Raw genomic sequence first — 25,700 nt, 5'->3', positions numbered from 1 at the left:
TATTTCGACTCTATTTTGTGAAATAAACTTTTCCTTGTATGTCAGCTTAGATAGTGAGCTTTGGAAGTTGAGGGGTGGCGGTATCTATTAAAAGAGAAGAGAACAGAATCAAACCCAACAGTATCCTTACCCTATATTGGTGGACAAGCATATCCAACAGGAATTATTGATTAGTAATCAGGATTGGTTATCACAACTTAATTTTCACCTTTCCAAACTAAAGTTCTCATTTTTCTGTTACCTGCCTGTGATAACCTAACTCAGGGCTGACTGAATCAGAGACACCCTGGTTTCGACGTTTCCCTAAGTGGTTACACTTGCAACAGGGCTTTTTACTTCCACCCTATCAGGTGCAATTATTACTTCATATTGCTCTTGAAACCTTTTGTATTCATTTCTGTTGACAAAATCTTCTCGTGGCAGGTGTACGGACAAACTTACTGCAATAATAAAGTTATCACTGCCTGCATTGAATCGCATAAATATCAGAGAAATGAGTTTTGGTAAGTTACGTTTATGTAATCTGCTCAATTTCTCTCAGTCTTGTACTATTTGTTTGACATAGACAAAAAGAAAAAGTAAACCCAAACAAGGTATATAACTGGAGAGGCTTTTCTGGTTCTCTTTCTCCTTTTCTGATGGCACAATTTTCCTTCTGTGGTATGTTTCCACCTCTGAGAACTTCCCAGCCACACCTCATTGAACTCAGATGAGCAGAGATTGAGAGTATCAAAGAGCCGAACCATTTGGTGGAGTGTCATGAAGCTACTACATTTAAAATTATTGCCCATCTGGAGGAGCCGTGCCTTTCATTCACATAGGTATTTTCCAAAGACATGCAGATTACCATTACAGTACACAGGAAAGGGCTCGCATTTCTGACAGGAGATTCTAATCAAGGTTCTTTCAGAAATTTGGAGCTGTACTTTTATTCTGACAGGTCTGTCATAATGTACAACAGTTAAGGAAAGGCAAACCACCCTTCCTTCCCCTTCACAGAAGTCAGTTGCCATATTCTGAGATTTCAAGGTGCAGCATTGCAGACTGCCAATTTGACAGCTCTTGTGAAAGGGTCAGTGCATTAAGTAAGCACAAGGTTGGGATATTGGGAGGATAGGTTGTCAGGTGCATAGAGGGCAGTACGACAGGTAAGCAGGATTCCAAGTGGGTTGAGGGAGGTGCCAGGTGAATAGGTTGCCAGGACAAAAGGTGGCAAGGGGAAAAGGTAAATTATGGAAAGTTTAGCCCACAGTAAGTAACTGATATGACTCCTCAAAGTCAGTTTACCATCTACAAGGCACAAGTTAGGGGTCATCCACTAGTCTGGATGATTGCAGCTCCAATAATACTTAAGAAGCTTGACACCATCCAGGAAAGAGCAGCCCAATTGATTGCCAGCACATTCAGAAATATCCATTCCCTTCATCATTGACCAACAGTAGCAGCAGAGTGTACAAACTACAGGACATACTGCAGAAATTCACTAAGGCTTCTTCAACAGTGCATTCCAAACCCACATTCACCACCATCTAGAAGGGCAAGGGACAGAAAGTACACAAACACTCATCATCAGTGTCACTGTGTCAAAATCCTGGAATTTTCTCCTTCACAAGAATTGCTGGTGTACTTACACCAAATAGACAGCAACAGTTCAGGAAGAAGGCTTCTCTATGGTAGTTAGAGGTGTACAACAAATGTTGACCTGGCCAACAAGCCAGATCCCCTGTAGAATTACATCAAAAGGTTTGTTAAAATCAAAAGAAGATTTGCCAATCGTAAGTGAAGCTGAATTTTAGAAGCAGCACAGATTGACCCTAAAAGGAGAAGATGGATTTTATCACAAGGAGATCAGCAGAATCCATTTGGTTCTTAAAGGTACAAAGGACACATGTGAGAAACTAATATTGCAAGCAGGACAGACTTCAGAAACTAAAAGTTTGTTGTCAGTGATGTGGAGCAAAGAAACTTTACAGGGCCTCGTTATCAAAGGGGAATACTTAATCCACAATATAGTGTGTCACTTTCAGAAAATGTGACAAAGTAGGTACAATCACAGAAAAGCAAGAATTTAAATAGATACGCACACAAAGAGGTCAATGAATTAGAAGAGTATACAATAGAAAAAGAAGTTTTCTGATGTGTTCCCAGCAGAGATAGGGAATATTGATGTCAATAGACAAAGCAATAGCTTCAAACTTGATACAGGGCTGTCACAATGTTACTATGTAGAGAAACAATCGTGTAACTCCATGTTCTAGGAGGCACTGTGCTTCAGATGAAGGATAATGTTGCAAGAAACTGCACAGCATGAGACGACCTGTATGTGTTCCATAATTAAAAATTCTCATGCTGGGGCAAAAATGCATGCCTTGTCCTTAACCTTCTTCACAAAAGTGAAAAGGTTAGACAGCAGAAGATAAAAGAAACTGCTGAACAGAAATACTCCAAATTATTGAATGATTTGGGGAAGTTCATTATGCTCTACTCACACTGAAGAAAGATTGAACATAGAACATTACAGCACAGGAACTGGCCCTTCAGCCCATCATGTCTGTGCTAACCATAATGTTATTCTGAACTAATCCATGCACTCTACCAGGAGAAGAGGAGAAGAACAAACAGCTCCCATTGCTGGACATAATTGCAGAGCGCAGGGCAAATGGGGAACTCCTAACAAAGGCACACAGGAATGCCACACACACTGACCAAGTCTTGAATTTCAACAGTAACCGCCCTAACAAACAAAGTTGCATGAGAACATTATTTGAATGGGCCAAAACATACTGCTGCAGCACAGAGCTATGCCAAAAAGAAGAAGGATACCTCTTCCAGGTATTCGAAGACAATAGATACCCGAAAAATTGGGTCAGAAGATGCCTATTACACGAACGACACCGGGAAGATACTACACGCCCTGACACACTCATCACACTAACTTACATCAGGAACACATCTGAACTGACCACAAGACTCTTACAACCGCTGGGCATCAGAGTAGCACACAAACCCACATCAACCCGACAACAACTGCTCACCTGAACGAAAGACCCATTGCCCCCTATGGACAGGATCACTGTTACATACAAGATTCCCTGCAGAGACTATGACAAGCACTACATCGGACAAACAGGAAGGAAATTATCACCTAGGGTACAAGAACATCAATTGGCTGCAAAACGACACAACCAATGCTCATCATCTCTATCCACATGGTTAAGGAGAATCACCAATTTGACTGGGACAACACCAAGATCCTGGGATAAGCAAAGCAGAGACACGCACTGGAATTCCTAGAAGCCTGATACTCCCTAAAGAAAGCCATCAACAAACACTTAGAGCTTGACCCCATGTACGCTCCACTGTGAAGGAAAGGCAGGAATGAGGTAATCCAGCTCAACAGACTCCAGAGTTCGAATAACAGGTGGGAAAACACAACAGCACTTCATCGGAGGCTGCACTGATGATGTTACTCAGCAGAGTAATGAAACATCTGCGGAAAAACAATGAACCAGCTTAGCGAGCCAATCAACCACAACATCTTACAGATTCCTTATGTCCTCATCACAACATACCTGCTTGCCTATTCTGTATTTTGTGAAAATGTAAATATATTACACTCTGCTTATCTTTCGAGTCTTTCAAGATATAGAAGATTGAAGCCCCAGGACTGATCCTTTTGGAACTTGACTAGTTATATCTTTTCAATCTGGAAAATACCCATTATTCCTAATACTCTGCCTTCTGTACATAAACCAATCCTTAATCCATTCTAATAAATTACGCCAATGCTGTGAGCTGCTATCTTGTGCAATGACCTTTTACGTGGCACCTTTTCAAATACCTTCTGTAAATCTAAATACACTACATTTAACTATTCTCCTTTCTCAACTCTGCCTGCTACCCACACAAAGAACTCTAGAATTCGATTTAGAATTAGAATTAGAATTAGATTTTCTTGTCACGTGCACTCAATTTGTCAAACATGATTTCCCTTTCACAAAACCATGTTTACTTTGCTCCATTACATTAGGTTTTTATAAATATCCTACTACGTTTTCATGAACTCTAGCAGTTTCCCAATGACAGATGCTAACAGGCCTATAGCTTCTTGCTTTCAGTCTCTGTCCCTCCTTGAACAGGGTGGTGAGTTCTGGGATATTTTGAACAATGCCTTCATTATCTCTGTGGTCACTTGCTTCAAAACATTTGGATACAGGCTAACAGGTCCAGGTAACTTGTCTGCCTTTAGTCCCATAAGTTTTTCAAATTCTTTGTCCCTCATGATTGATAGTGTTCTAAGGAAGTCTTACCTTACTAATTTTGACGATTTTTCAAAGTAGATCTAGGTAAAGAATACATATACCACCACTACAAATGCTGTTAGCAGTGCTCTGCAAGCCATATTTGAAACGCATGTTATCCCTGATGTGGTTATTTTGAATAATGGATCACAATTGTAATGAGTGCTCCAGCCAAATTGCAGCATTTTCTGGATTTGAGCATAAGTTTGTTGAAATACCCAAAATTGAATTGGGAAGCCAAGATTAGGATCCAGGCAGTCAAGTCTCCTGTGAAGTAAACTGCTGACTCCAAACTATATTACCAATCCATCCCACTCCAATGTGGCTTGTTGCCATGAGAATTGATGATGGGCACAAATCTGAAGACTCAGTTATTCTAACAAAATAGTCAACTCCACATTTACAACCATCGAGGTCTATGTAGGAAGGACCAGTTCTACAGTGCACAATGGAAAACAAACTATATTAGGCACCGCCGAGCAAATCAGTTAATAAATGTTGATCAAGGTTATCAAATGTAGATATGGTACGGTAGCAGAAAGGTAGAGTCATTCAGGGAAGTGCAGACCAGCAGTGTTTGTATGTTGTTAGTATAGCAGAATGAGTTGCAAGAAGGAAATGCAAGAATCTCGTCCCATTCAGCAACAATCAACCACTGTTCTTTAGTCAGGTTTGTCCCAAGAGGACCATCACAAAGAAAGAGACTTTTAACCCTCACACTGTCAGGAACAGAATTAAAGTCAACCGTGTTCAATTCCGTGACCTACCGATCTTCCAAGTCTAAACAGAATGCATTGAGTGAAACCTCCAGGCTGTCTGAATCTTTGAAGTCAGCAATTTTGGGGGAAGATAGGGTTGTCATACATGTAATTATATCACAAATGAGAAAAAGAAGAAAAATATAGAAGGGTTTTGATAGGGGTATAAGGGAATGAAGGGGTTAATACAGAGAAGTACCTTAAGTGCTATGATGATGTCATACCAGCTTGGTGGGAGAACAACTTAGGATCTCAAAGCTGTAAGACTTATCATATACTCGTCCTCATCGTCTCTGTAACATTGGCTATTACGTCAGTGCAATTGTATTTAGTTGCTAACTAGCAATAGATAGGCAAAAACCAACAACCTCACGACCATCTTGTTTAAGATCCTCCTCTCATCAGACTAGTAAGCAGTTTTCCCCTACCACAGAAGACCAGGCCCTGTAGATCCCTACGCTGAGAAGATGATGGCAACAAACCTACCCTATGGTGAACAATAGTGTAGATAGCCTTGAACAACAAAGGTGGTGTGCAGTGATGCTTGCTTTTGCAACATGCTCAATATTGTATTTTAAAGGGTTAACCCATTCTCTTTGACTCAGAACAGAGTAAAACTTGAATCAGATCAGACAAATTCCCTAACCATTTTTTTCACCTTTGTCACTATTAAGTGTTAACTTAATGTTAACTTAACTTGTTAACTATCCAGTAACTACTGTAGTTAAGCACCCTTTCACGAGGGACCATTCTTAAATTTTGTCTTACAGTATCTTGCAGTCACTTCCTTGCCTGTTGAGCTTGAATACTATCAATATTAAACAGATTAACTGCAAAATGTTTCTATCCATTCTGATTTTAGGAATGGCCTATGGAAATCTGAATGGAAACTTATGCTCTGCCCATCAAATGCTGAAGTCGTAGGTACAATTAAGGTGCAGGTAAGTAAGGGCTCAGCAGTGGGATATCACTAACACCATTTTGATACATGGTGTAAACAGTTGCTGCCTGTGTTATAAATAAATAGCTCTAGTTCCCATATAAACAAATGGAAACATTACATAGGTTCAAAGGGAAAATTCAATTATTGCTGTTGTCCCTCAACATTTGCTAAGCAACCTTAACCTACTATGAGCGAGTTTTTGCAGACACACAGATTTTGCATCAAACTTCCTACTGTGATTTTATCTTTCAACATCATTCAGTGTTTATAATATTATAAATACCAAGCAAATATTAATTAATCAAAGCATCATAAATTGTATCTTTCAAGTAAAAAGGACTTAAGGAAGTACTAAATATACTGCTGGAAGAGAAAAAAAATCCAGGCAGGAAGCATTGATCAGCAAGAATCCGATCAGTAGAATGCCCAAAATACTAGCAATCACAGGAAAAATAAACAAACAATATTTTGGTTTGACAGAATGGATCCAGTGGCCCGAATCTGCTGTAAAATAGTTAAATTACAAGTCAGTCATGTATCAGAATAACAATGCAATAGGAGCTTAGTTTTTTTAACTCACTTCTTTCTTCCATGAACTTTCTCATGGCATCTTCTCTCTGGAGATTCTAGTTTCAAGGTTGGTCAGGATTTCTTGAGCAATAATGACTTTCTGAACCTTACCAAATGAACCACTTTTCACATGGGTGCAGGAAGTCCATGCAAATTATTCAAGCACATAGAATGAGGGCAGCACAGTTCATTGATCACACTTGGGCACTTGTAGCATTCCACTGGTTAGTAATGGGGAGTGGGCATTGTATTCAGTTTATCACACTGTAATCCAGAAGCATCAATTTATCATGGGCCACATTCTACTATCTCAGCTGAGGTCAAGTAGTTCCATGCAGATCAGAGAACAAACCTGGAATAAATAAAAAGTTCCTGGTATATGATTTACTCTGGCAAGGCCAGAATTAATGACTATTCATAATTACCTATGAGAAGGTGGTGGTATTAAAACTTATAAGAATCCAGGGGGTTTGACAGGGTAATGCCGTGAGAATGTTTCACTTTGGGGTGGTACCTGGAAATAGGGGCATTATTTTAAAATAAGCGATCACATTTAAGTTGGGGATAAGCAGAGATTTCTGCTCAGTTGCGTGGTAATCTTTGGAATTCTTTACTTTAGAGAGCTGTGGCATTTGAAGACAAAATTAGCTAGAAATGCAGGGGACTTGCCTGCTGATGGACAGCCATTGGGAGACCCAGGCTGCCTCCTCCAGGGAGGGGGCCCGGGAATCTCACACATAACAGGCATTACTTAGGCCACCAATGAGCCATTGTCTGGATTCAAGACCCTAGATGTGGAAGTCCCACCTCGCGAGAGCTGTGAGCCAACCAAAGGCCGACAGCACTTGCACTTGACAGTACCTTAGCTGCTGCCAGAAGAGCATCCCCAATGTTCCTGGATTGTGGAGGAGTCAAGATTATGCTAGGTGATTTGTCAGAGTGAGAAAATGATTCTCAGTCTGGGGGCTTTGGAAAAGAGGAGAGCAGGAGGAAGGAAGCAAGAGCAGGTGGAAGGTGTGAGAAGTACAGTCAGGGTGTTGCTCCCAGCAGGTACCCCTTGCCTTATTTCCAGTCTCTAGATAAGGCGTTGAGTGCCTTTGATTGAGAGGCGACCCACCCCAGGTAACAAGTTGCCCACCAAGTTTGACCTGTTGGTCATGTTGTTTTGCAGCAGGCCTGCCTGCAGCTTGGTATTCCCAGCAATGATGGGCTTAAGGCTCTTTGTGCTCCATAACTAGCCGCATAAAGGCAACAATTGGCAGCATGGTTGGACTTTCCAAACCAAAATTTAATTCTACTGGAGGCAAGAAAGCAATGAGGTTTGGTCATGCTACCATCCTGTCTAATTATGCATTCTTCCTGCTTCCAAGCTTACTATTTTTCGCAGAAGATTCAACCCTAGTCACTGATTATATGCAAGCACGAGCTGGACAGATTTTGGGAACTACAGGACAGCCAGTGGTAGATACCTATGGTGTTATGTTTGTATGTGTGAGAGAGAGAATTATGCGTGTGTGTGTATGTTGGGAGTGGTAATAGTTCCAAAGATATTAAACTGTGACAATGGAAGAACACCATTATATTTTCAAGTTAGGATGGTGTGTGTTTAGGAGGGGGACTTACATATGGTGATGTTCCAATATTTCCTGTCAGAAATGGTCACTGGAACCTGTGTGGGGTGACATTTATTTCTGCTATTTATCCTGAAGGTTAGCTATGTTAGTACTTGCTAGTTTAAATTAAACTGAAAACTGTATCATATTTAGTGAATATTCCCCTTCTGACCTTGAGTTGACATGAAGGTCTTTGATGAAGCAGTTGAAGATAATTGGACCTAGTATTTACCTCAGAGATCCTGGATTTAAGCCTCACCTTCTCCATTGGTATATAATAATATTGCCAAACAGGTTGATTAGAAAATATGTAAAATTTCAAGGAATTGCTGCAGCAACATCCTAGAATGGAGATGGTTGCCTCAAACTTCTTTGGGCTGTTTATGGCATTGGAAGTTTTCCCTCTGATTCCAACTGACATCAAGGGTCTCTAGTAAAATTGAAACCATACTCAGTCAAATGATGACTCAATGTTAAGGGCAGTCACTCTGCCCTCCACTCTGGTGCTCAGCCCTTTTATTTGTATTTACAGCAGCACTGTAATGAGAACTGGACCTTGCTAATTCTGTACTGAGAAGCCATACTGAATTAGACTATGCTGCTATCCCATACGGGCTGCAACATGATTTTATCCAAATGTTAACTGGTTGAGCTTACACACAAGTTCCTGTGCTTTCTACATATTATCCTATTTAATTTTCCCCCTCAAGGCATACTTTTTAATTGGTGGACTAAAAAGTTACATTAAAAGAATAATTATTATCTGGAAATATATTTCAGTCATTTGGGAGCCCCTGCTGACATTTATAATCCTTTTCAGTTCGTATCTGTTGACAGTTAGCCCTCTGTCATTCTGTGGATCTTCATGTGTAATAGCATGAAATAGCAATGAACAACAAGCCAGCCTACTATGGGTTCTATCCAACCTATTTAGTCTCTTATGCTATAGATTAGACTAGATTCCCTACAGTGTGGAAACAGACCCTTTGGCCCAACAAATCCACACCGCCCCTTGAAGCATCCCACGTAGACCCATCCACAGCCCCATCCTCCTATAACCCACACACCCCTGAACACCACGGGCAATTTAGCATGGCCGATCCACCAAGCCTGCACATCTTTGGACTGTGGGAGGAAACCAGAGCACCCAGAGGAAACCCAAGCAAACACAGGGAGAATGTGCAAACTCCACACAGACAGTTACCTGAGGCTGGAATTGAACCCGGGTCCCTGGCGCTGTGAGGCTGCAGTGGTCTCTGTTCGCAGAGGTGATTCTTGTGCTGATCAGAACACTGCTTCTCAGTCTTCTTTCTCCAAGTGCTTTCACTGGAGGAGGTCTGACGGTGTCTCATTATCTTGTTCACAGACCCTGTTGCTCAGATGCAAACTAATTACATTGTTAGTAGGCAGAAGGCCTTTGGCATTGATAATTAGTCACTAGCCAACAGACCAATCAGCTACTTGTGTCAGCTGAATCTCCATTAGTACACAGCCCATGGTTTTAGCTTGTCTGTACCATATCCTACTACCACTTGAACTAGCAACTGTCAGAACAGTGCTTTCAATGAATGTAAAGTTACTTGCTTTTAAGACTACAGTAAGCCTTCAGCAATCCTTGATTTAAAATTTATTTCAAAATACTGAAAAATAAAAATACTTGGTCCTTACATTATAAATTTGCTTTCATTTATGTGATGTCTTTACAGTTCTTTTAATTAACATCACATTACTTAGTTTACATGAGTTCCTGCATGTTAGCCTAGTTTACACGGGTGAATGCTAACACACTGCTCTGTTTAATTCCCTGTTGCATAATATTAAAAGAAAGCGAAGTGAAATGCTTACTAAACAAGAATAAGAAACACTTAGCTCTAAATTTGAGACAATTGTTCTAATTTAGAACAGAGAACAGGACAGACCCTTTGGCCCATGATGTTGTGCCGACCTATTATCCTCCTCTAAGATCAAACGAACCTGCATATCCTTCATTTTACTATCATCCATGTGCCTATCCAAGAGTCGCACGGCTGTGAATTCCACCCCTCTCTTTGTAAAGAACCTACCTCTGACATCTCCCTTATACCTTCCTCCAATCACCTTCAAAGTACGTTCCCCCATGATAGCCATTTCCACCCTGGGAAAAAGTCTCTCCTCATCTTGTACACCGCTATCAAGTCACCTCTCATTCTTCTTCACTCCAATGAGAAAAGCCCTAGCTCCCTCAACCTTTCCTCATAAGGCCTACCCTCCAGTCCAGGCAGCATCCTGGTAAATTTCCTCTGTACCCTCTGTAAAGCTTCCACATCCTTCCTATAATGAGGCGACCAGAACTGAACACAATGCTTCAAGTACGGTCTAACCAGGGTTTTATAGAGCTGCAGCATAGCCGTGCGGCTCTTAAGCTCAATCCCCGTGCCAATGAAAGCCTACACACCATACACCTTCTTAACAACCCTATCAACTTGGATAGCAACTTTGAGGGATCTATGGACATGGACCCCAAGATCCCTCTTTATCTCCACTCTGCCAAGAATTCTGCCATTATCCCGGTGTTCCACATTCAAATTTGACCTTCCAAACTGAATCACTTCAAACTTTTCCGGGTTGATTTCCATCTGCCATTTCTTTGCCCAGCTCTGCATCCTGTCAATGTCCCATTGCAACCTACAACAGCCCTTCACCTCATCCATAACTCCATCAACTTTCATGTCATCTGCTGTTTGAAATTATTCATAATACTGGGGAGACAGGAAGAGGGTTATGACTAATCTTTAATTGTGTTTTCATGATTTTTAACTTGCTTGCTTGCATCTGTACCAGGTATTCTTTGGAATTTTCAGAATGTAGTGTCTGTTAGGAATAGGTTTTCATTTTCAGAATCTGGTAGGGAGATTGGATGCCTTTTCTAGAACCTGTCTGTTTATTGAAATCGATAGAATGAAACAAGTACATGTCTATAAAGAACAAATGGTGGACACAAGAATCCAACCCCTCTTCTCTTTCATGTTTTGCCTTGTATAAAATAAATTCAGTTCTCTAACATTCTCTTCATGACTTTGTGCATTGAGTCTTGAAAACATGTCAATTTTTTTCTGAATTTAGGAGCAAAACCATGAGTATAGGGTTTCTACTGTGATTCCACACTTACATTAAGAAACTACTCCTGGAGTAAGAGTGAAACTGATTTTTCTTTAAAAAGTAATGTTTTATTTGAGTACTAAATAAGTCAATGCTGAGAGATGAAAAACCTTGATGTCTTCCTTCTGGTTGAAGAGCAATTAACAAGCAGAGCAGCTACACAAGCAAAATGTGATTTACGAAATCTCATATTACATTATGTGAAAACAGGATTTGTCAGTCAAAGTAGATTTGAACCTGCCTCCTTTCTGTTGATTAGTTTCCTTCTACAACTGACTTTGCATTTCTTTGCTTGAGTCTTTCTTTGCTTCTATTTTATCCAAGGATATTCTGTGTGGATTCTCTTCTTTTATTTGTCTGTTCTCAGTCCCCACCTTATTTTCACACTCAAGCTACAGAGAGGCAGCTACATCTTTTATGGCCGAAAGAGTAGGAACTGCCGATGCCGAATTCTGAGATAACAAAGTGTAGAGCTGGATGAACACAGCAGGCCAAGCAGCATCAGAGAAGGAAAGCTGACCTTTCAGGTCTGGACCCTTCTTGAGAAAGGGGGGAGGGGAAGGGGGCTCTGAAAAGAATAGACAGAGGGGGAGGCAATGATAGAAGGTGAATAGAGGAACAGACAGGTGAAGAGAAGACGGGGATGAAGCCAGTGCAGGTAGGGAGTTAGGATGGGGGTTAGTCAGCGAGGAGGGAGGGGGCAGTAGGTGGGAAGGAAGACGGATACGACAACGAGGCAAGAATGAGGCTAGTATGTAGGAAGTGCGGGTGGGGTTTGGTCAGTGAGGTGGGAGGAATGGATAGGTGGGAGAAAAGATGGACAGGTCAACGAGGTGGGGATGAGATGGACTGGTGTTGGGATGAGGTTGACGGTGGGGAGATTTTGAAGCTTGTGAAGTACACATTGAGACCATTGGACTGCAAGGTTCCCAAGTGGAATATGAAGTGCTGTTCCTCCAGCCTTTGGGTGACATTGTTGTGGCACTGGAGGCGGCCCAAGATGGACATGTCATCCAAGGAGTGGGAGGGGGAATTGAATTGGGAGGTGTTGTCGGTTGTCACGAATCGAGCGTAGGTGCTCCACAAAGTGAAGTCTTGGAGCCTCCTTGACCCGGTCATCATCTCTCCCATCTATCTGCTCCTCTATCCACCATCTATCATCGCCTGCCCACCTCTCTATTTATTTCAGAGCTTCCTTCTCCTCCCCCATTTCTCAAAAAGGGTCCAGACCCAAAACGTCAGCTTTCCTGCTCCACCGATGCTGCCTGGCCTGCTGTGTTCATCCAGCTGTACACCTTGTTATCTTTTATGGCACTTTTTTTTTTCAAATGTTCAAATCTGATTGAATTGCTCAGAAGGAATCACTAGCTAAGATGAAGCTTATGAAATTGAAGGCAAATTATTGACCTGGTTAAGAAATTAAGTGGCAAGGGACAGGCAGGAGTGAAATGGGTAGGTTCCCAAATTGGCAGTTTGTGATTAGTTGAATACAGTGTAGATTTAACAGGAAGATACTGAAGTTCCAGGGATTAAACTAAGAGGGGGCATTACACAAATTAGGTTTTATTCTCTGGCATTTACAAAGTTAAAGTCTGACTTGGTTTCAAGTTTCAAGATATACATCAGGCAGATAGAGAGGAACAAAGTAGAGCGTCCAAGACTAGGGGCATAGTCATAAACTTAGAGCCAGATCTTTCACGTGACATTAGGAAACATTTCTAAAAACTTAAAATGCCTGGAATGCCTAGAGATAAGTTTGAAACAATTCTGTAACAAATAGCAACAGATGCCCCTGCCAAAACTATTGTTACTTTTAAGTCTGAGCTTTTCAGATACTTATTCACGTTTGATGACATGTGGATATTAGTGGCAGATCATCCGCGATGTAATTGAATGACAAAAAGCTCGAGGGTCCAAATGTCTTATTTCTGAGTTCTTATCGAAGCCATTCTTTGTGGCATACATTTCAAAATCCAGCCATAAAGCTAGATTCACCATATTACAGTTTAAAACATCTTTTCTTGTATTATCTCTATGTTCCAAAAGATAACAAAGGGCGAATATTGGCGATGAGAGGAGATGGGAAGCAGATAATCATTTGAGGTTTTAAAATTTTCTTTTTGTCCCTTAGGCTCATTACTTTGAAGAGGGTAGCATCAATTTGACCAACAATGTTGACGTGAAACAAAATCTTGCTGTAAAGGTAATGAAAATATACAAGTGTGTGTACCTGTGCAATTTTATGCATCAGCAAGGGATACGATCTTATAAACCTAGATATAAATTCCAGTTCATACAGCAGAACCTCTCACCAGCAGACGCTCTTTGTAATGACAAGATTACTAAAACATGTTAAAACTAAAATGGTGTTATGACAGCAGGACAACAGACAGCAAAAGATCAGCAGGTTGTGTGGGGTCGCTCAAATGGGATTAGATAGCAGTTGTGACAAATGTAAGGTCGCAATGGGAATGGCTAACAAAATAATGAATGGGATAGGAAACACCAATAATCATATAGAGATCAGAATGTGAAAGCAGCCACCTGGCTCAACCTATCTATATTCAAGCTTATCCTGTATGAGTAGTATTTCTTATTCTTTCTACTTGTTTGTTTTCATCTCTCCCTTATTCATCTTACCTGGTACTGACTGCCTGACATGTTACTTGTGTCAACAGATGTGAAGTTGGAAAAGCACAGCAGGTCAGACAGCATCAGAGGAGCAGGAAAGTCAATGTTTCAGCCCGAAACCCTTTGTCAGTACTGGGGACGGAAAGGGGAGCCCAGAAGTACGTTTAGGGAATGGGATGGGGCTGTTGTGAGGAGCCTGGAGAACACCGGTTCTAATTATCGGCTTATGTAGAAATGAGAAGTGTCACTTCTCATAACCTCACAAATTACTTTCTTGGTGTCCTAAAGAAGACACATGTTGCTTAAATGCTTTTATCACAAAACTAGACCTTCTTTCTCCCCACTGCCAGAGGGTCGTCTTTTTAATCTAATCCCTCTCAAGTCACGCTGTCTTCTTCCTGTTGGCGCAGGCTAATTCATTTATCACATGCCTTAACGTTATTGGCCCTGGCCCAGAGACTTATATAGCACAACTTCATTATTTCTCATCCAAATAAGGCATTTGCATGACCTCATCTTTCTCACTTTTTGCAGAACTTCGTAACTTCAAATTCCGGTTTAAACTGGCTCAAACTAGCACCCGAGCACAAGTCATTTTTAGTTCGTAAGCTGCTGCTTCTTCGTGTCAGTACCTTTGCATTCAGTACCTCCTGTTAGCGATGTTGATAGCTGGTTCCGCCAGCCCCCCCATTATCTTTCTACAGTTTCTGGTTAACTAGACAGCGATGACAGCAATTTGTACCTCTCTCTCTGCAACTTCTGGCTAACAGGCTGAGGTGACATGGTGATAGATGGATGCACATACTTGATCTGGTATTGCATTTCACAGACATGTGACCTTGTGTAAGAAACTAAATCTTTAGCTTTTAATCTCAGGTCAACATCCATCCAATCACCAGAAATAGTTGGGGGTGGACAGGGAACAGAAGGTATAAGGTGAGGTTGGGACAGTCAGTCAATCGGTAGAGGGCAGAAATGAACCCACTGAAGACTCCCGTTTTTCACACGCCACCACCCCAAATGCAACTCCTGGGAGATCCTGATGTTAAGTACAGTGACACATCTCCAACACCTTAAAAAAGACAGAAGCAAAAAGGGGATGGCAGGTAGGAGAGAAAAAGAGAAAAGGCATTAGAGACAAAACAACAAGTCAAAGGTAGCTGACAAGTGAGCAAGTGATCGCATTTCCAACTCATTGTATAATGTCACAGGAGATTGACTGACTGTCTTACATTTCCATTTTCTTTCTTTCACTAGAATGACTGTGAAGGAGCTGAAGCGTTTGTGAAAATTATTGAAAATACTGACACTGAATTTCAGGTAGCTGGACGACTGGTATATGTTACCTGCTCATTATGTTATCTGATTCAACAAATTTAAAGAAATTGTCAATGGCACTCACTGGCATTATATTGCTCAGATAAATGGAATCAAGAAATAAGATAATTAGGAATAACATGACAGAATTACTGTCCAATCTTGTTTTCCAAACTTGTCCCTTTCTCACCAATGATCAGAATAAAGGGAGTCTATCAGTACATCACAGCTAGCATGTATACTTTACTGGCCCGTTCCTTTTAAGTACAGTTAGACCTATCTTTCAAAAAAGGATGGCAAGTGCACGTTTACACAGCATTAATGATTAACAACACATTGGAACTTTTGCATTCTCTTTACTTCCCTACAAACTTTGCCATGCATCAACCCTTTTGCACTGCAGTTTTTTTTTGGAAATTTAGATGTTAAACATTGATAACAGCTTACTGCCAGCTCAGCAAAATGACCGATAGTAGTGATGTTAAAATGTTGCCGTCTAACAACCTGTCAATAGCTAAGATTACTCTCTATTACATAATATATTGCTGGATAATTCACCTTTAAATAAAAAAAAAGTCATGCAGATGCCTTCAGCTACAAAACTAGTACACAGGTAGAATGTTAGCTAAAAAAAACTGCAACAATCAAAATCCTCTTGCTTCCGTTGCAGTACTGCTTTTGTCTATCAGTAAAGACAAAGCTGGGTTAGCTGCAAAACAGCCAACTGGGTTTTTCTCCCATTCTTCCAGTGTACAGCTTTTGCTCCACACACACTTCTTTTAGCTCCACTTTAGCTCTTCTTTTGCAAGATTGTGTGGGATCTGAGGATTCAACCAATATGCACAACCACAAACTAATTGACCTCACATGAATATATTTATTCACCTCCACATTTCACACTTTCCAGACTTAGATGCTGTTTTGCCAATCCTACTTCATCATTGATTCAAAATTCTGGAACACTCTATGTAATGGTGCTATACAAGTAACTTTTTCCACCACACAGAACATAGTTTTTCAAAGCAGCCCTGCATCAGCTTCAGAAAGAAAATTAGGGGCGAATAAAGACATGCCAGCCTTTCCAGGGTCACCCATATCCTGAGAAGGACTTAATTAAATCTGAAGTGGGCAGCTAACAGCAAAATTGTTGCGAGTCAATTTTAGCTAACTGCAATTTGTATTGAAAACAAATTTCTCAACATACATAGGGACCAAAATGGAGGAGGTCAGGTGACAACGTGTGCATCCTTTAAGAATCTGTTTCTCTTTCAGTTTTTTCTTAAAACATAGCCAGTCAGCATTAACCAGATGATGAACATGTCAAGCTAACTTGCAATTAGTTGACCTCCAAAGTAGAGGTCGTTTGATATTTACTCGCAGGTACCTCCTTAAAGACCAGATCTGAAAGGTTTAAGTGAGTTAATACCTTCATTATAAAGTTTGACTTGATTGCATCCAGCAGGGGGACAGTGACAAAAATTGTATAGCAGCAGTGACTACATTATTTGCACATGGCATCAATAGTGATGAAACATGAATCACCTCCACAAATAAACACAATTGCATGGCTTCATGAAGATCACAGGAAACTTTGATTTTTATTGTTAAATCACATAATAACTGTAAATCATTGTAACTGATTCTAATGTCAGTAATTGATTGTAAAGCAATCTTACAATGACTGAAAGTGGAATCTGTTGCATTCAGAGCTGCAAGGGATTATCCTTTTATTCTATCTTCCTCCAGCTTGGTCTGATGGAGAATTATCAGAGGTTGGATTCTCTGCTTAAGGGTCTTCGGCGCCAGCTGCCCTTTACACACACAACAATTGACTGGAACAAAATTATCAATGCCAAGATTGTCAGAGAGGTGGACCTAGCACAGGCACTGAAAGAGTCCAAATCTGAACGTTTGAATTTTCATTGATATCTTTGGTGTCTGACTCTCTATATCACAGTCATTATGTTTAAAAATTAAAGTGCACAAATGGAAATAAAATCTGAGTTTATCTTAATTCCTATATTTTCATTGTCCAAACGCAAGAACAGACAAGACACATTCAATGTTTCAATTAATGTGATCTAACTTTGGCTACAGTCATCAATTATAATACAGGGTAACAAAGTGTGGAGCTGGATGAACACGGCAGGCCAAGCAGCATATTAGGACCACAAAAGCTGATGTTTCGGGCTTAGACCCTACATCAGAAAAGGGGGATGGGGAGCGGATTCTGAAATAAATAGGGACGGGGGGTGTGGATCGAAGATGGATAGAGGAGAAGATAGGTGGAGAGGAGACAGACAAGTTAAAGGGGCGGGAATGGAGCGTGTAGAGGTGAGCGTAGGTCGAGAAGTAGGGAGGGGATAGGTCAGTCTGGGGAGGATGGACAGGTCAAGGGGGCGGGATGAGGTTAGTAGGCAGGAAATGGAGATGCGGCTTGAGGTGGGAGGAGGGGATGGGTGAGAGGAGCAACAGGTTAGGGAGGCAGGGACGAGCTGGGCTGGTTTTGGGATGCAGTGGGGGAAGGGGAGATTTTGAAGCTGGTGAAATCCACATTGATACCATTGAGCTGCAGGGTTCCCAAGCGGAATATGTGTTGCTATTCCTGCAACCTTTGGGTGGCATCATTATGGCACTGCAGGAGGCCTAGGATAGACATGGCGTCTAAGGAATGGGAGGGGGTGTTGAAGTGGTTTGTGACCGGGGGGGTGCAGTTGCTAATTGCGAACCAAGCGAAGGTATTCTGCAAAGCGGTCCCTAAGCCTCCGCTTGGTTTCCCCAATGTAGAGGAAGCCAGAATGGGTACAGCGGATGCAGTATAACACATTGGCGGACGTGCAGGTGAACATCTGCTTGATGTGGAAAGTCATCTTGGGGCCTGGGATGGGGGTGAGGGAGGGGTGTGGGGACAAGTGTAGCGCTTCCTGTAGTTGCAGGGGAAAGTGCCAGCTGTGGTAGGGTTGGAAGAGAGTGTGGAGCGGACAAGGGAGTTACGGAGAGAGTGGTCTCTCTGGAAGGCAGACAAGGGTGGGGTTGGAAAAATGTCTTGGGTGGTGGGGTTGGATTTTAGCTGGAAGAGTTGGAGGATGATGCGTTGGATGCAGAGGTTGGTGGGGTGGTATGTGAGGACTAGGGGGATTCACTTTTGGCGGTTATTGTGGGGGCGGGGTGTGAGGGAAGAGGTGCGGGAAATGCAGGAGACACGCTCGAGGGCATTCTCGACCACTGCGGTAAGGGAGGAAATTGTGGTCCTTGAAGATGTACGGGAGTGGAATGCCTCATCCTGGGAGCAGATGCAGGGGAGGCGAAGGAATTGGGAATAGGGGATGGAATTTTTGCAGGAAGATGGGTGGGAGTCGGTGGGCTTGAAATAGACATTGGTTTCTAGATGGTTGCCTGAGATGGAGACAGAGAGGTCCAGGAAGGTGAGGGATGTATTGGAGATGGTCCAGGTGAACTGAAGGTTGGGGTGGAAGGTGTTGGTGAAGTGGATGAACCGTTAGAGCTCCTCTTGGGAGCATGAGGCGGTGCCGATACGGTCATCAATGTAACAGAGGAAGAGGCGGGGTTTAGGGCCAGTGTAGGTGCGAAAAAGAGACTGTTCCACATAACCTACAAAGAGGCAGGCATAGCATTATCTCTGATCGAATTATAATACAGGTTAAAGTTTCAATTCACCATGCATTTAATTTTGGATATATGCATTATATGGCACAGAGTAGCTTTTCAATTGTGATCAGTTTAAAAAAAAAAGTATATTTTTATTCTGCAACCGGATTTGAATTTTAATGAGGTATATACAGAGGTGGTCTTTTGAATAGTGCATTGCCATGAGCTTTTATGCTGGTCTGATCCACTCATCTAAAATAGAAGGCAGCATGGTGTAACAGTAGTTGGCACTGCTGCCTCACAGAACCAGAGACCTGGGTTCGATTCCAGCACTGGATGACTGTCGGTGTGGAGTTTGCAATTTCTCCCTGTGTCTGTGTAGGTTTCTGCTGAGTGTCTCAGCTTCTTCCCACAGTCCAAAGATATGCAGGTTAAGTAGACTGGCCATGCTAAATTGCCCAGTGTCCAGGGACATGCAGGCTAGGTGGATTAGTCATGGGAGATGTGGGGTTAAGGGATCAGGTGGTGGGGTGGGGGTTAGGTCTGGGTTGGATGCTCTCCAGACTTAATGAGCTGAATGGTCTCTGTCTGCTCTGCAGAAGTTCCATAATTCTAATCTATGAAGTATGTGCTAACTACAGTCAGAAAAGCCATGATGCGAAATTTGCAAGTTTAGAAAGGTAAGAGAGAATGTTTTAATGCCTAACGACATTGTGGTGTTTCACAGCCAACAAGTTACTACAATTGTATCAGAGATAATGGGAACTGCAGATGCTGGAGAGTCCAAGATAACAAAGTGTGAAGCTGGATGAACACAGCAGGCCAAGCAGCAACTTAGGAGCACAAAAGCTGATGTTTCGGGCCTAGACCTTTCATCGATGTGTTCATCCAGCTTCACACTAAGTTTTTTTTGCCAGTTGTGGCTGAGATATAAGCTTTGGTTAACAAAATTTCTTCCTTATTTGAAAATAATTGTATGGGTCATTTTCTATGTACCTCAAATGGGTAATGTAACTTATTTCAATCAATTTACTACCTCATGCAAAATAGGCCACCTCCAACAAAACTACACATTATTGCACTGAATTGTCAGCTCAGATTATCTTCACATTCTTGAATAGTGCGTGAATCCATAACCATTTCAGAGGAAAAGGTGATGCCACTGACCAATTTACTACTTAAATGAATTTCATATAAAGGCAAGGAAATATGCAACCTTGCCAAAGAGCTAAAAGGCAATCCACTCCAGACATTCTAGATTAAAATAAGCTGTCACATATACAAGTGTCGAGTTGGATTGTATTTCACATGTTAGACTGTCTCAATCTGCTTTAATAATGGCCAGTGCAAGGTTAAACCACAAAGCAATATTCATGAAAACATCAACTTCTGTGCCAACTTTAGAGAGCGAGTGGTTGTCGTCAGGATACCACAATAACCTAAGACAAAAATAGAGTGAATTTTATTTCTAATGAAGAACACCTTCTTTCTCACTCTTGCCTTTTTGTTTTGGTCATCCAGCATTTTACAGGGAAGTTAAACCAAAAAGTATTTCTGCCACCACCCAAGGTCCATCTACCTCCCTTAAAGAAGCTTGAAGTTTGGTTTTCAATCAACTTCTTCCTCCCAGTAGAGCTGAGCTGAATGGAACGGAGAAAGGAACATACTTATATATCCACATGTAAACAGACTTCTTTTAAATTGGGTGATGTCGGCTGTGTCAACATTTACTTCCCATCCCTAACTTTTTATTCCAGAATTTTTGCCAAATTCAAATTACCCAAGAGAATTGGCCTGGGTTTCTGGATTGCAAGTCCTGTGACATTATCACAACACCACTACCTCCCCTTAAATCCAGAGACTTCAATAAATTTGACTATGGACTGCACAATAAAGCACAGATATACTGCTATACAAAACAAATATTTTAACCTATTTATCAGTTGAATATTTTCACAGAACACATCATAAAATGCGATAGAGATTTAAAAATGTCCATGTTAATAAATATCTAGAATTTTGTATCCTACCCGATCCTTAGCCAATATAAGATTGAGGCTTTCTTCTTATAGACAGTGATCAGTGATATTACATGGGTATGTGGGAGATTTGTTTAACAAAATGTGCTAATTATAAAATGTTCATACCAGTAGTAGTTTTTTGTTTAAATTGCTCATCAGAACATTCACAGTATTATAAATTAAATCTGCATGACAACTCCCTTACTTGGCAATGATCAATCGGTATCCGGGATTGTCAGTATTTAATCACCACAAACCGAAGCATTTTTCTTTGGCAGTACTTCCAAAGTACTGTTAGTTGTTTAATTGTTTTACTTTGCATACTGGTTATGATTTGTCTTTTATAGATCATTCATTATACATTGGATGTTAGATAGTAGATGTGATGACTAAATGGTTGAGACATTGGAATTAAAACCCAATGAGTTTTTCCTTGTGTCAGTTTGAGCAATGTTCAAAGCTCCATATAGTCGATATAATCAAAGCTCCAGTGTTCAAAGTTCACATCTCCAAATTTACAGATAATGCTTACTTGTTGTGGTTGAATTGATAACATTCCTAGTTCTGGACCAAAAAGTTAAGGTTCAAGTCCTATTTCAGATGTGAGTGCAAAAACAATAGGGGAAAGCAGTGGCTTCACGGTTAAAATTGCTGGCCTTGAATTCCAGCAGGCCAGACTTATGCCTTGGGAATACTGATTCAAATCGCACCACAGAAGCTAGCAGAATTTAAACTCACGTCTATTTCACATGCTATTCAATAATTATGATTTCATCATTTCCAAGAGAGTATAAGCGACTGGAACCCTTTTGCAAATTTCAAGATGGTGAAATCTGCTCAGAATAATACTGTGGGTTTTTCCAAAGATAAATTCATATTTACACAGGGAATACACTTTTTACATTCATTAGAATCCAAAGAATATTTGAAATGTACAGTTGTTGCAAAAGCAAGCACAATAATACTAAGTGGCTCAACTGAACAAGTACACAGAGGAAATTACATCTATGATTCGTTCATAAGATCTGACTAAACCAATAAAAGACAAAAAAAACTAGATTTTTTAAAAAACTTACTTATTTATATTCTTGTAGCTTTATTCTTTCAATTAAACAGAATAAAAAATAAAAAAATTTGGTTCAACTCCATGATGGGAAGGGTTGAAATACCAGCAATTTTCTTTACCAACAGACCCAAGTGACAAGGTAAACGAGATGGGATAATTAGATTTTCTATTTTCTCCTCGCTGCTGTTGGAAAAAAAACTTACTTTGTTTTAAACTTGAGGTATTGAGGTATCAATAATTCCAAACACTAAAATTCACCCAAGCTACACATCCCTCCCCTACATCAGTATGCACTTCAAAAAGGTGAGGACACAGGCTCCCTTCCAATTAGTAGCCCCCTGGAATCTCTAATCTCAACCAAACAGAGAGAAGAAATTTCTTGAGTTGGAGATAAAAGCCTTAGATGGTGAATTACCAATACCACTTGCAAACAGTCACTGTTTGCTTGCCTATGAGCAGCTTTGGCCAAAATCTGACTCAGTCCTCCTAATGAAAGAACTCAAAGGAAAAGGAAGCATATGTAAGGTTTAGGAAACTGAAATTAAACAAGACACTTGAGGAATGTAAAGAACAAGGAAACAATTTAAACAAAGGGCTAAAAGGGGCAATGAGGTGTCCTTGCTAAGTAGGATTAAGGAGAATCCTAAATCATTTTTTATTTATATGAGGAGTAAGAGGGTATCTAGAGATAGAGTAGTTCCACTCGAGGACAAAGAAGGAAATGTATGCATGTAGCCAAAGGAAGTAGGTGAGGTTCTTAAGGAGTACTTTGTAGTGGTATTCATCAAGGAGAAAGACATGGATGGCAGTAAGTTTAGGAAGGAATACGTTTGTATTCTAGGGCATGTTGATATCAAGAAGATGGTGGTGTGTGTCTTGAAAATTGAAAATAATCAAGGCTGCCAAGTTCCCAGGGCCCGATGGATTCTGAGGATACTGAGGGAGGCAAGCTAAAAGATTGCTGGTGCCTTGGCAGAGATCTTTGCTTCCTATTTAGCCACAGGTTCAGTCTCAGAAGACTGGAGAATAGCCAATGTTGTTCCTTTGTCTAAGAAAAGCAACAGGGACAATCCAGAAAATTATAGGCCGGTAAGCCTTATATTAGTGGAAGGGAAATAACTGAAGATGATTCTTAGTGACAGGATTTACTCACATTTGGAAAAGAATGGAATTATTAGGGATAGTTGGCATGGCTTTGTACAGAGAAGGTTTTATCTGACAAATGTGAACTTTTTTGAGGAAATAACAAAGATTATTGAGGAGTATAGTGCAGTGGATGTTGTCTACATGGGCTTTACTGAAGCATCTGACAAGATCCCTCATGACAGGCTGACCCAGAACTCACCTGGGATCTATGGTGAGCGGGTAAGTTGGATACAAAATTGGTTTGGTCATAGATAACATTAAGGGGTGTTAGAGATGTTGCAAAATATTGGTATTGGTAACGAACCAACAGCCAATAAAGGGGGTTTTGCTGACTGGAGGTCTGTGATCCGTTGTGTTTAGCAAGGATCAGTGCTGGGACTTCTGTTCTTTATATGTTTGGGATGAAAATTTAGGTGGTCCAAATAGTAAGTTTTCAGACACCATGAAAGCTGATGGATATGTGTGTAGTGAGGAAGACTGTCAAAGTGTGCGAAAGAATGTCGATCAGTTTGAAAATTGGGCAAAGAAATTACAGATGGCATTCAATCCAGACATGTGTGAATTGAGGCATTTTGGAATGTCAAATGCAAGAGCAAAGTGCACAGCAAATGGCAAGACCTTTAGCAACATTGATATACAGGGGGATCTTGGGGTAAGAGTCCATAGCTCCCTATTAGTGGCAACTCAAGTGGATAAGGTGGTAAAGGAGACGTATGGCATGCTTGCCTTCATTAGTCAGGCATTGAGCATAAAAACTGGCAAGCCATGTTGCAACTGTATACGACTTTAGTTAGGCCACATTTGGAGTAATACGTGCAGTCTGGTCATCGCACTTCAGGAAGGATTTGAAGGCTTTAGAAAGGTTACAAAAGAGGTTTACCAGTATATATAGCCTGGATTGGAGTATATTATGGAGATGTTGGGAAAACTTGGATTATTTTCACCCGAGTGTTCGAGGCTGACAGACGACCTGATAGAAGTATATGAAATCATGAGATGCATGGATAGGGTGGATGGTCATGGAGGTTTTTCTCCGAGAGTGGAAATGTCAAATACTAGGGGGCATAGGTTTGAGGTGAGAGAGGGAAAGCTTAAAGGAGATGTCAAAGCAAGACTCTTTACATCGTGGTAAATGTCTGGAATGCTCTGCCAGGGAAAATGGTAGGAGTAGATACGATAGCAATGTTAAAGGGGCATTTAGACCGACAGATGAACAGGCAGGGAATAGGGAGATATGGACCACGTGCAGGTAGAAGGGGTTAATTTAGAAAGGCATCATGGTTGGCGCAGGCATAGTGGGCCAAACGGCCTATTTCTGTGCTGTACTGTTCTAAGTTCAATGATCCCTTTGACTGTATAATAATGGGTGGCAAATGAAAGTTGAAAGCAAAGGACATAATAACTTAAAACAAGAAGAATTTAAAATGAAACTAACAACACGGTGCCAGTCAGACATTTGGCGTATAAACTTCAGCTTCACGACAGATGCGAAATGGGCTGTGGCAGATTAGTTGGGTGTTGTACATCTGGCCTGATAAGTCCTCTTTATTGTCAACTCGAGTGAAACATCAATCAAGCAGAAGATATAGTTTGAGGCCAAACCACCATGACCCAGTTAACGGCCCTGACCCACAGCAAATTTTTACAATCCCTCCCCAACCTCTGACCCTTTAGCCGGTAGAACCACCCAGTGTGGAGAAGGCTGAACTATATGGAATAACTTCTAATTGGAGAGTTCTGCACTTTTAAAAATGAGGCCCTTTATTTCCTTTTCTAAAATCTCACTGAAATATGCCATGTATTCAATGGAAAGCACCAAGTAGGGACTTAATACAGGAACTATTGATCAAATCATTTGTTACATGTTGGATAATGAGGGTTGTTTGATCGGACTTACGTTTCTGACAACCTCCTCCATACTGGATTATTGGCTGCATTGAAAACACAAATCAGGCACACAGCTGAATGTGTGTAAAGAGCTTTTGGTTTGGAGTATTCATAGCAAAGGTTAAATTGCTGGAGAGGATTCATGGACATTAAACTAATGTGTGAGCAGGGCATTCATACCTTTGAATTTCATGGCAGAAAAACTGCACAGAGCTTTAATACAGGGGGAAGTCTTTTACAGTGAGCTATAATCGCAGTAAGCAGCTTGATGAGCCCACTGGATCATCGCAAATTCCATTGTTCAACTTACCGCACAGGAACTTCTCTGGCTTTCAGTGCACGATACAGCTCAAGGCCTTGTGATGGGTGAACCCGTTTGTCTTTTTCACCCAACATTATCAAAACTGGAGTTCTCACCTGAAAAGGCAAAATTACTACCTGTACTTTCCTCAAAGAGATCTGACACTATATTTAGTAAAATTAAAGCGAGAAATGCAATTCCTGGGCATTAATACCTTTTAACATCAATTTTGTTCAAACCAAAAACTTATCAACTTCCTCCTTTCGCACAGCTGGTCCTTCAGTGTTAAGGTAATAAGCCCTCACTGGCAGATATGCCATAGATGTGGTGACAAACTGATAAACAGTGTGACTTTATTTCAGTGGCTTAAGTTGATTTTATTCCAAATTGCAAGTTTTC

The 25,700-nt window shown here is 41.0% G+C and overlaps 2 protein-coding genes across 3 annotated transcripts in view; one reads left to right on the top strand and one right to left on the bottom strand.

The window, feature by feature from the left end:
• LOC125460383 (F-actin-capping protein subunit alpha-2-like) overlaps positions 1-17,249 on the top strand; it is a 57,282-nt gene extending 40,033 nt beyond the window's left edge. For both annotated transcript variants that reach the window (XM_059649969.1, XM_048547822.2), the window contains 5 exons: positions 424-503; positions 5,922-6,000; positions 13,455-13,526; positions 15,212-15,274; positions 17,018-17,249. In XM_059649969.1, coding sequence (XP_059505952.1) covers positions 424-503; positions 5,922-6,000; positions 13,455-13,526; positions 15,212-15,274; positions 17,018-17,197 — 474 coding nt within the window. In that variant the 3' untranslated portion in view covers positions 17,198-17,249. The remainder of the gene's footprint in view (positions 1-423; positions 504-5,921; positions 6,001-13,454; positions 13,527-15,211; positions 15,275-17,017) is intronic.
• Positions 16,888-25,700, bottom strand: part of LOC125460382 (acylamino-acid-releasing enzyme-like) — a 66,482-nt gene continuing 57,669 nt past the window's right edge. The window contains exons 22-23 of the mRNA XM_059649968.1: positions 25,311-25,417; positions 16,888-20,319 (exon numbers count right to left, since the gene is read on the bottom strand). Coding sequence (XP_059505951.1) covers positions 20,202-20,319; positions 25,311-25,417 — 225 coding nt within the window. The 3' untranslated portion in view covers positions 16,888-20,201. The remainder of the gene's footprint in view (positions 20,320-25,310; positions 25,418-25,700) is intronic.

This window comes from Stegostoma tigrinum, chromosome 11 (genome assembly GCF_030684315.1).
Source record: "Stegostoma tigrinum isolate sSteTig4 chromosome 11, sSteTig4.hap1, whole genome shotgun sequence".
Taxonomy (NCBI): Eukaryota; Metazoa; Chordata; class Chondrichthyes; order Orectolobiformes; family Stegostomatidae; genus Stegostoma; species Stegostoma tigrinum.
This window is presented reverse-complemented; position numbering and strand designations above follow the sequence as displayed.